The sequence below is a fragment of the Lonchura striata genome, chromosome 23 (assembly GCF_046129695.1).
Source record: "Lonchura striata isolate bLonStr1 chromosome 23, bLonStr1.mat, whole genome shotgun sequence".
NCBI lineage: Eukaryota > Metazoa > Chordata > Aves > Passeriformes > Estrildidae > Lonchura > Lonchura striata.
Window position 1 is genome coordinate 10,067,144 of NC_134625.1, and position 10,871 is coordinate 10,078,014.

A 10,871-nucleotide genomic window follows, 5' to 3' on the forward strand; every position below is an offset into this window, starting at 1 on the left:
CAAGTGAGGGTTTCTCCTCCACACCTGCACCCTGCAGGCACCGTGAATGTTGTAGAACCCAGAATGGTTTGGGTTGGAAGGGATCTTCAAGGCCATCAAGTTCCAAATGCCTGACACACGTTCCACTATTCCAGCTTGCTCCAAACCCCATCCAACTTGGCCTCGGATACTTCCAGGGACGCGGGAGCCACAGCTTCTCTGGGCACTCTGTGCCAAAGCCTCACCGCCCACATAGGGAAGAATTTCTTACCCGTATCCCATTTAACCCTGTCCTCTCGCAGTGGAAGCCATCCCCTCTTGTCTCTCCAGTCCATCCCTTGTCCAAAGTCCGTCTCCAGCTCTCCCGGGGCCCCCTTAGGCGCTGAAGGGGCTCTGAGCTCTCCCTGGAGCGTCTCCTCCGCAGGCTGCACACGCCCAGCGCTGTCCGGAGCAGAGGGCCTCCATCCCCCTGAGCATCCCCGTGCCTTCCTCTGGGGGGATCTGGGAGCCGCCGGGGGCCGGGCCGTGCTGGCCGCGCCCCCGCCGCTGCCCGCGCCCCCCGCCCCGCAGCGCCGCCCCCGCCCCGCCCGCCCGCTCCGCTTTGTGCGGCTCTGCCCGCTCCGCGCTCCGCTCCGCTCCCCCGGCGCCGCCCGGAGCCGCGGGGCCAGCCCGGCTCTGCCCGGCTCCGCCCGGCCGCCTCAGGTGGGTCCGGCCGGCCGGGGACCTCGGGGGGCCGCTGGGGAGGAAGGAGGAGGGGAGGGAACGGGGGGCTGGGGGGGCTCGGGGGGCTCGGGGTCCGCCCGGCAGCGCCCGCTCGGGGGTGCGTGCCCCGCTCCCGGGGTGCGGTCCCGAGCCCCAGCCCGCTCCCACCGGGAGCGGCCGCGACCCCGCCCCGCTGCCCCGGGGCATCGCCCCTCGCCCCGGCCCGCCCGCATCCCGGCCCCGGCGGCTGCCATGGCAACGCCGGGTACCGCGGGTTCCCGTATCCCACCGTTGCCTGGTTACCGGCCCCCCGTGCCGGGGAGGATGCCCCGGCGGAGCCCACCCGAGACCACCGTGGGGAGACCCGGAGCGCGGGCGGTGCCCCGCAGGCTGGCGGAGCTGCGGGGAACGGGGGGTCCCGGAGCACGGGGGATCCCGGAGCACGGGGGGATCCCGGAGCACGGGGGGTCCCGGAGCACGGGGGGATCCCGGAGCACGGGGGGTCCCGGAGCACGGGGGGATCCCGGAGCACGGGGGGTCCCGGAGCACGGGGGATCCCGCTCTCGCAGCCCTTGGCAGCGCTCTGGCTCCAGTTGTTCCGTGTTGTAGTAACACCGTGCGTAAATAGCCAAGCACTCATCCCGGCAAGGCGTACGGAGGAAGGGAAGAGCGTGTCTCTCAGGGTGTGTAATTAATGCTTCCAAAGAAACGGGTTTTGGAGTCCATGTGGTGGAACTTGGATCTTGCAGGGATATTTCTGTGGGAGGGAAAGTGACAGGTGGTTTGTGTGGATGTGAATAAGCAGCGAGAAGGAGCAGCCTCTCGGGGGAAGCCGTGTGTGGATTAGCATGGAGCACCCATTTTGGCAAGCCCGCAGCACTCCGAGATGCTGGTGGGTCCTGCTGGGATTTCCAGCCCCGCTGGGTGGTTTTGCTCCCGGTTTGGAACAAAGACAAACCCGGAGAATCCCTGCCCATGCACAACTGGACCATGGTTCCTGGGCAGAGTGAAGTGGAGAGCTGCCAGCATGACGTGCCATGGCTGCCGAGCCAGGCCACCTGTTAGAGCGTCTTTGGAACCTGCTGGAGGATATCCTGTGCCTGCAAGGTGTGAGCCTGCCTGCACCTTCCTCCCGTCAGCCTCATGGCTCACACTCACCTGGAAATTTTATCTGCTTTGTCTCAACCTACCCCCTCCCGTAAAACCTGGTGAGGAGCCACAGCTCTGCCAGGTGTGGAGGGCACTCCCTGGCACAGCAGAGCAGCAGCTCTGTGTCCAGCTGCTGCCCCGTGTTTGCCTTTCAGGCTGTTTGTGTGTTTGCAAGGGGTAAAGAGGCTGCTGAGCTCTGCAGCTGTTGTGTCCCTGAGCATGGAGAAGGCACTGGCAGCACGGAGGTGTCCTGTCCTGTCCCACCTGCCCATCACTCTGTGCCTGGGGCAGCGTTGTGGGGACAGCAGCCGTGCTGCTGGGCACTGCTGTCTGCCTTGTGCTCACGGTGGTCGTGGCTGATGGTGACAGCAGAGGAGAGAAGGGAGAAAATGTCCGCTCTGATGTGCTGCGGAGCGTGGCACTGCTGTGGTACCAGCACACTCAGGAGCCTCAAACTGCTCCTTGCACGCTGCTCTGCCAGCCTGTTCTGATGGTTTGGGGTGCTCTCACCACCGGGATCCTCCAGGGAACCTCTCCTTTGTCTCACCTGTAGGATTCTCGTGGCTGATGGCCCTGCAGAGCCGGGCTCATTCAGCCGGTGTGTGGCCAAACGAGGGTGCGGTGGATCCGGGCAGGTGCACAGTCAGGTTTACAGCCCTTGGTTATCTGTTAATCAAATAAGGAGGGATCGGGAGCATCAGACTCCTGTGGGAGGTGGTGGTGATGTTTTCTGCCTGCTAGAGCCCGGGATGGGTTCCCTGGCCAGGCAGCCCTAAGCTCAGCAGGTTTGAGCACTGGAGGTTTGTCCCAGTGAAGGATTGGCCTCGCTGCCTCACTGGGGTGTCATCGGGTGTCGGAACCCCGGGTTTGGCTGGGGTTCCTGTGTGGTGGTAGAGCTTCTCCTCCAACCCGCGTTCCCAAAGGAAAACTCCACAGTCTCTTCTTGTTCGGTCTCAAGATGTTTTATTGCTAGTTATCTAACAGATTAAGTTCTCGGGCTGCGGCCCTTTGGTCAGCGGCCCAGGCAGAGAGGCACACACTCCTGACACCCTGACTGTCCGGTGTCTTCTTCTCCTCTCTCCCCGCCCAGGGCTGCTGCTATCTTTTATAAGATATATTACGTATAACATGTTTACAATTATCCCCCAATACCTATTACCTACGTTACCAAGTGTTTTTCTATTCTAAACCAATCTGTGAGTGCCAACATCACCAAGAACATGGAGGCAAGGAAGAAGAAAGAAGGAGGATGGGTTCAGCCCACTTTCCTCCATCTTAGAACTTCTGACCCCCATGTACAAAGTAAAAACCCCCCTGTACATGCACTAAAACCCCCCTGTACACTATCAAAAAATATTTCCCCCTACTTTGTGACTACATTTACTATATTATCTAGCACTTTGTGACTGCTTGTTCTACCTTCAAAGTTGGTAATTCATTCCATGGTTCAAACTCGAAATCACAGCTAAATCCAGCTGCCTGCTGGGGTCCAGACTGCGTCTGACCACGGCCTGGAGCCTCTAAAAATGTCTGAGAGGCATTTTGAGTTCCCACAATCGGGGGGCTGGGGACTGTGGTGAGCCACACATGGCCAGGCAGTCTTGGCTGAGGCTCCTCAATGGCTCAGGGTCAGTTCCATGAGGCTGGAAGAAGCCCTGCAGGAGGCAAGTGGAGTTCTGGGTGCAGGTGAGGGAAGGAGCACTCAGAGGCACCCCAAACCAGCACAAGAGACAATTAGACTGCAGTAAAGCGTGTCTCCCATCCAGCCAGCCTCTGAATCAGCACCGGATTTGGGAAGGGCCGTCCACACCAGAATGGAGGGCTGGAAATCTCCTCTCCTCCCTCATTTAGAAGCACGAGGCACAACAGCAGCACATTAACAGCCAGATTGATGCTGACGTGAAATGGCAGAAGAGCACATCTATGCAGAGCTGGAAATGTCCATTCACACATGCACGCTCTTAGACGCCCCGGGCAACGGAGCGCTGCTGTCACGGTCTGGGGGGCTTTGCACAGAAACCAGAGATTTTAACTAGGTCTGATCTTCTGGAGATGCCCTGAGGACTCCTGACGGAAGGCGGAGGCTGCTGGAATTGCGCTGTGATGGCTGAGACTTGACAGGGCAGAGCTATGCAAAACAATGGAAAGGAAAAGGGGACTTGGAGATCCAACGGCACTACAAATTCACCTGCCTTGCTCTGGCAGGATTTGCTGTGCTGCAGAGAGCTGAGCCAGGCAGGAGAGACCGGGTCTGTCTGCCCGGATTTGCCTGCTCCTCTCCCGAGCCAGCAGGAATGATCGAGGAGGGATTATCCGGGAGGAAGAGGCTGAGGAGGAGCTGTGGCTGTGGCAGGAGTGGCGGCTGCACGCGTGGCAGGGCGGCGGCAGGGCTCTGAATCATCCGGCCGGCTCGCGTGGGCACGGGTGGCTCGCAGCTCCTGGTGCCAGGCTGTCACCCTGCGCTGCCACCCGGCCGGTGCCACTGCTGGCTGCGCTGGGCAGGGGAACTGAGCCTCACCACGGGGCAGCTCCAGCCCTGCTGCCTCTGGGTTAATCCCCCAGCCCACTCTCCTCCACGTCCACCCAGAGAACAGCGAGCTCCGTGTACTTCCTCGCTCTGCGTGGCTGCTTCCTTCCCCCTGAGCCTCACAAATTCCTGCTGCCTCCTCCTGCCACCGGCTCTTCTATGGGCCTGGGGATGGGGGGAAGGCGCCTGGTTTCCCTCAGAAAGCAGCAGGGTGAGCTGGGATGAGAGGGAAGGAGAGCTCTGGACGCTGCTGCTCGGCTCCTGTGCTGCTCCGCCTCTCTCCGTGTCGCACCGGATCTCGCAGTTTTAACAGGAAACCCCCGTGTTTTGGTTAAGTCAGGCACTGCCACTGCCTGTGGTGTTCGGGGTGGTGATTCTAAACTTTGTCTCACCAATGAGAAGAAACAAGGAAAGGTTTGGGCTGTGGGACGTGGCAGCTGCTGTTTTCCTCTCCTTTCCTGTGCCAAGGCGCAGCTGGGTTCAGCAGGAGCGGGGAGAGCGGCAAACCCCCGGCACTGCTCGCTCTTCTCACTTTATTTCAGCTTCAGGAAGAAGTGGGTGGGCCAGCTTGGAGCAACCCAAAAAACCTGTGGCTCTTTGCAAGGCATATGCTTCCTTGGAGAGCTGGGCTCGTTTGCACGGCGGAGCGCCGTGTTTGCCTTTGGAGCAGGGACACTGCCAATCCTGGCGGCTCGCTCGTGCGGAGATAAGTCTGAGCGCGCCCAAGTGTGTGAATTCTAGGAACTGAGATAGAAAAACAAAGAGCATATGTGTGCTGCGTGCTTGGCTCGGCCCAGCAGCGAACTCTGCCGCGCTGCGTGCGAGAAGCCAAATGCTGAGCAAAGGCTTGGAGGGCGTGTGCGTGGCTGGGCAGGGCTCGGGGCAGGGGATAATGCAAAATTCCCCGAGTGTGTTCTTCAGGGAATGATCCAGTGGCTGGAAAATAGCAGAACAACAACAAATCTGATGATTTGTTTGAGAAATACGGGAGCCAAATGATATTGATCACTGCACGAGGCCGTGAGCTGGGTCACAGCCCCTGTGCACACACTGAGCCCTCGCAGGGGCAAAGTGACTGATTTCGCAGTGGTGAAGAGACAAAGAACACGAGGGAAAGGACATGTGCAGCTCGAAGTGACTGAGTCACCAGCTGTGGGTTCTTTGTGTGTGTTTCTAAGCGCTGGTAATTACCCCAAAATCTGCATTTCAGCAAACGAGGGGGTTTGTCTGGGTGCACTCTCGCAGGCCCGCGCTGCACAATGGCCCAGCAGCTGCAGCAGGGCGGGATGAAACCCTCCAGTGCTCGGTAAACACATCTCCTCTCCTTCGGAATGGCAAGCCGTGGGAGGGAGGCAGGGAGGGAGGGATGGGAGCTCTCCTGGGATGCCGCTGGTTGTGATGGGCGAGGCGGGTCCTGCGGGTGTCGGTGGGGCCGGCGCTGCCTCCCCGGTGGGTGCGATGGAACTGGCTCCCAAGGGCAGCACTGGGAGAGGCGGCGGAGCCCAGCGCTGCTGGGGCCAGCTCTGCTGGGCATTGCCTGGCAGCGAGGAGCACAGACGGGGAAAGGGGGTCTGGGGGACCTCGGTGTCCCGGGGCAGCTGGGCTGGGGGTTGCAGCGGAACCAGGTCGGGCTCTGCACTCTCAGCGAGCTGAATTCCTGCCGTGTCGAGGGCCCCTTCCTTATCGGCACGGATCCAGCGCGGCAGCTGCAGCAGCTCTGTGGCACTCGGGGCCCCCGATAACCTCCCCGGAGCGCCGAGCCAGCGGCGAGCCCTCCCCGTGCTCCCGACCATGTATGGCCACCCAGCCCGGCGCCGGGGCACGGGGTGAGCGCCTGGCACCGCTGAGAGCGGCGGCAGCGCCCGGGGCAGCTCGGGGACACGGAGGGGCGGCCAGCCTGCCAGCACCCCGGAGCAGCCGAGCCCTCCCCGCCTGGCACGAGGTGTCCCCGAGCGGGTCCGCAGTGCCCCGTGCCAGCTCCCCGCTGTCCCCCGGAGCTGGAGAAGGGATGCTGGCAGCAGGGATGCTGGCAGCAGGCGGTGGCGAGCGATGCCCTCCCTCCCTTGGCACAGCGGCGCTGCCGGGTCTGTCCCAGCAGCGAAGGTGCCCATCCCAAATGCAGCTGGGGACACGGCCTGGGCTGGCAGGAGCGCCAGGGCCCGGCCGCAGCATCCTCACAGCCGGGGAGGGGGGTCCGAGCTCCGGCCGGGTGTCCCCAGGGATGGGGACAGGGACAGGCTCCGCCGGGAGGGACACCGAGGTTATTTATGTTCTCTCCTTGCTGCCGCAGGGAGCCCGGAGGGCAAGCGTGTCTTTGAGCTCAGTCCCACCAGGGCCACTGGCCTCATTGCGGGGCTGTAATTGCTGTGCTAATTGGGACAAATCATCACCAGGGGCCGGGTCGGGGGCTGACGGCCGGGTGCCGGGCCGTGCCGTGCTGAGAGGAGCTCTGGGATGCTCAAAACCAATGAAGTTTTAAGAGCAGATGTGGAAAGAGCGAGCTAAAATTGTTCCTCTTGCCTCTTCTGCCGTGGTGTCTCTTAAATCTTCCTGACAAAGTTTTTAATTGAAACGTACCACATTAAAAAAATAATCCCAAGTGTGAATGGAGTCTGTCCCAGTTTAGGAGGCTGGAAATATTCAGCAAACTGGTTAAGTTATGTCAGCTTCTCCCAAAGACAGCGGGATTTAGGCTTGAGTGTTTTAGTAAACTAGGGTAACTGTAAATCCAGCCTTTTTGGGTTTTTTTCTGTGTCTCTGTGGAGGTTTAGGTTGAATATTAGGAAAAGGTTCTTCCCTCAGAGGGTGCTGGGCACTGCCCAGGCTCCCCAGGGAATAGACACAGCCTCAGAAGCTGCCAAAGCTCCAGCAGAATCCAGACAGTGCTGCCAGAGGTGCACAGGATGGGATTTTGGGGTGTTGGCCCCATGCCTGCAGAGCAAATTTGAGACTGCACTGCAATTTATGCCAAGTGAGAGATGGTCGAAAATACGTCACAGAACCCCACAAAAAAAGTCTGTCTGGCTGCTGAAACCCTTCCCTTCCTGCCTCTGAACTGCTGGGCTGGGTGCAGCCATGGCACCTGGCACCTTGGGTGCTTCCTAGGGCCAGCCTGGCTCCTGCCATGGCATGGGCTGGCCCTGCCTGCCCACACAGGTTGTCTGCAGCTCCCTGGCCTTGTCCCAGTGCCCCGCTGGGTATCTGGGTGCTGACACCCTCTTCTCCCTCTCTCGCAGCAGCCATGGAGGCAGCGCTCATCTTCCTGTGCTCCCTGCTGGTCCCCGCAGCCGTGGCCGACGGTAGGTGCCCGTGCTGCCCCCACACACCCGGGAGCAGCCCCAAAAGGAACCAGGGGGGCTGCAGGGGGGCGTGGGGCAGCGGCCATGAGAGCCCAGAGCCCCAGAGTTTGTGGGGAGCTGCAGGGCTCTGCCAGGGGCTCGCTCACCTCACACCCCCCTTGTCTGCTCCCTTCCAGTGGCCGCCCCGGAGAAGGAGGAGGAGGATCCCTTTAACTATGGTGAGTGGGCATGGCTGAGCGTGAGGGGCGGCTGTGGGGGTGCTGTGGGCAGCAAAGAGCCCTCCCCTCCCGGAGCCCAGCAGGAATGAGCCCTGTGTGTCCCCCTCCCAGATTACCAGAGCCTGAGGATCGGGGGGCTGGTGTTCGCCGTGGTCCTGTTCACCGTGGGCATTCTCCTCATCCTCAGTAAGTTGGGGAGGTGGTGGGTGCTGGGCTGGCAGGCTGGGGCAGCTGTTCCCGTGGTGGGAACTCATCCCATTCCCCTTGGGCCACGCTCACGGAGCTTCTCTCCCCTTGCAGGCAGGAGGTGCAGGTGCAGTTTCAAGCAGAAGCCCAGGTGAGTGGGGGCAGCCTGGTGGGGAACACCTCCCTTGGAAAGGGAAAGGTGGCTCCTTCTCACAGCTGGCAGAGGGGCTGCACTCTCTGGGTGTCCCTCTGGGGTGCCCAAATCTGGGGGAGCAGCTGTGCCTGCTCCCCATGCACCTTCCCGGCCACCCCAGCCCCGGGTGGGGCACAGATCCCGGCTGCCCTCACCTGCTGCTCTCCTTGCAGGGCTCCAGGGGACGAGGAGGCTCAGGCAGAGAACCTGATCACCTCGAACGGTAAGGTCACAGTGCTGGGGTCACTGTGCCACTGTGTCCCGTGTCACAGCCCCGCTGGGCAGGCTCCACAAACCCCTCTGCTCTTCCCTTTGCAGCAACGGCGGCGCAGAAGGCAGAGAACTGAGCAGGAGCCAACGCCGTGAGTCCAGGCTGGGCTGGGTGGGGGTGTCAGGATGGGAGGGACAGCTGGGGCTGCCTGTGGGGCTGTGGGGCTGCCTGTGGGGTGCTGAGCAGCTCTGCATCCCTGGGATGGGCTGGGGGTGAGCACCAGTGGGGTCCACAGCAAGGAAATTCAGTGCTGGCGAGGTCCTGAGTGTCCACAGGCAGGAAGAGGAAGCATCTGTCCGGATTTTCCCTTGTGTTACACTTCCTTTTCTGGTGCTCCCCCACCCCTGAGTGGTTTTGGATTTTGGGTGTTCGGAAAGCTGGGTGTGAACTGCTTGGGGCGTCTCACTCTGAGCTGCCCAACCTCCTGGGCTGTGCCTGCATTGGAGAGGGGGAGGGCTGGAGCCCGTGCTGGCACTTTGTGCTGCTGGGGTGCCAGCCCTGCGTGGGGAAAGCCTGACCCACCACTCTGCTCCCCACGCAGAGCCAGAGACCCGAGGAGGGGCACCGGGAGCGCAGATGCCCGCAGCCTGCGAGGAAAGCCAACCCCAGCAGCTGGTCCCTCTCAGGAGACGCCGTGTCCGTGTCCCCCTCTGTGCTCCAGCACCGGTTCCCTGTCTCCTAACCCGACTAAACTCTGCTGTCCTCTCTGCCTCCCGTGGTGTGTAACGTCGCTGTGAGATGATCATTACCTCTAGGGCTAGTTGTTGCTGATGTTGTAATCGTGACTTTCTCCTCATCCTTCTTGTACCGTGCGTGTGATTTGGGCTCTGTAGGACTGGCAGGCTGCTGCCCTTTGGGGTGCCCTCGCACCTGGGAGTGTGAGCTGTGGGTCAGGGACCCCCATTCCCTGCCCAGTGCCAGCAGCACGGCCCCCCTGGCTTTGGGCAGGGCCTGGGGACCCGCAGTGCCCTGGGCACCTGCCCAGCCTTTTCAGGGCCACCCGTCCCCACTTCAGCAATAACCCCCGGCATGCCCCAGCCTAAAAACAGCCATGGTGGGGGGCGAGTCAGGCAGGGACATCCCACAGCTCAGCCTCCTCGCTGGGGTCACTGGGGTGCTGGACTCAAGGCTGAGGGGAGCTCTCCTGCCTCTCCTGCTTGGCACTCCCCGTTTCAGTCCCTGGTTAAACCTGTGGGATGTTGCTTTAAGCGTGAGGCAGGGCCGTGGTGGCAGGGAAGCCCGTGAGGTCCCCAGCACGGTGGGTGAGGGCAGCAGCACGACAGTGACCTCGCCAACAGCACCAACCAGCTCCTGCCATGAGCCAGAGCTGGGTGGGCGGCACGGTCTAAGGGCTGAAGAGAAACAGAGATCCTGTGTGTGCTTGTCTCTGGCACGGAAGGGGCAGCAGCGTCTCCTCCTGCTGCTCCCTGCCTTGTCACTCCCTGTGCCACCCGTGTCAGTGCCGTGTTGTCCCGTGGTGGTTCCGTGTCACCCCCGGTGCCAGCTGTCCCCTCTCCCCGTGGAGCAGCAGAGGGTGGCACTGAGTGACTCTCAGGGCTTTTGCACACCTGAGCTTGCACTGTGACCACGTGCTGAGCCCAGAGGTCATTGTCACCCTGTGTCCCCTCATGGTTCAGAAGCAAACCTGTGGTTTTTGGCTCTTCCCCAAATCCACAGGCAGGTAAAACCTCGCTGGGGCTGGGGACTGCCAGCTTGGGTGGGGACAGCAGTGGGGTTCACTGGAACACCTCAGGGTGCCATCCCCACACGGGAAGGGGGTCTTGTCCCCCAGGATGGTTTTGAGAGGAGTTTCTGCCATGTCCATCCCACCGTGGTGGCCCTGCCTCCAGCGCGGTCTGTGTCCCTGCATGCTTGGCATCGCTTGGTGGCTCCGGGAAGCTCTGTCCCATCTGTGCCAGGCAGAGGGACCGTGTCTCTCGTGTTTTGTCCCTTCCCCCTGTCCTGGCTGCTGCAGAGAGCTCCCGGGCAGAGCAGAGCCCCGGTCTGGCCCCCGAGTGTCACGGTGTGTGTCCCGGTGCTGTCCCTGGTGTGCCGTCGGTGTTACCACGAAACAAAGAGCTCCCTGTGGTGTGTAAAATGGCCAAACCCTGACTGTTGTAAAATAAACTGAGCTATTGTGTCTCCTTTTAAATAGGCGAGTGTGCTGCTGTGCTGGAGGGCTGGTGTGCTCTGTGCTGTGACCTAAGGGGAAGGGAATAAAATATCGTTTCTATCGGTGCCTGCCTGCCTTGTCTCGAGGGCCGTGGCGTTCCCAGGGCAGCCTGGCAGCTTCCCACGCGTCCCATTGTGGCCGGGCTGGGCCGGGGGAGCAGGGGCAGCGCCCCGA

At 61.6% G+C, this 10,871-nt stretch overlaps 1 protein-coding gene across 2 annotated transcripts; it reads left to right on the top strand.

Annotated features, from left to right (window-relative positions):
* Positions 1 to 573: 573 nt before the first annotated feature.
* Positions 574 to 10,762, top strand: FXYD6 (FXYD domain containing ion transport regulator 6). 2 transcript variants are annotated; one of them, XM_031506842.2, is made up of 8 exons: positions 574 to 681; positions 7,597 to 7,656; positions 7,833 to 7,874; positions 7,986 to 8,060; positions 8,175 to 8,211; positions 8,427 to 8,476; positions 8,572 to 8,615; positions 9,066 to 10,762. In XM_031506842.2, the coding sequence occupies exons 2-7, from the start codon at positions 7,599 to 7,601 to the stop codon at positions 8,598 to 8,600; spliced, it is 291 nt and encodes a 96-aa protein (XP_031362702.1). In that variant the 5' UTR covers positions 574 to 681; positions 7,597 to 7,598; the 3' UTR covers positions 8,601 to 8,615; positions 9,066 to 10,762. The 2 variants fall into 2 exon arrangements, with proteins under 2 accessions (XP_031362702.1, XP_077644162.1); XM_077788036.1 differs by having other exon boundaries at positions 579 to 681; positions 7,594 to 7,656.
* Positions 10,763 to 10,871: the final 109 nt, after the last annotated feature.

What these genes read in the sequence shown, in the direction of transcription:
- FXYD6 (XM_031506842.2), top strand. Translation starts at nt 7,599, where the DNA reads ATGGAGGCAGCGCTCATCTTCCTGTGCTCCCTGCTGGTCCCCGCAGCC. An exon ending in GGGCATTCTCCTCATCCTCA is followed by an intron (nt 8,061 to 8,174) that starts GTAAGTTGGGGA and finishes CTCCCCTTGCAG; the next exon opens with GCAGGAGGTGCAGGTGCAGT. An exon ending in AGTTTCAAGCAGAAGCCCAG is followed by an intron (nt 8,212 to 8,426) that starts GTGAGTGGGGGC and finishes CTCTCCTTGCAG; the next exon opens with GGCTCCAGGGGACGAGGAGG.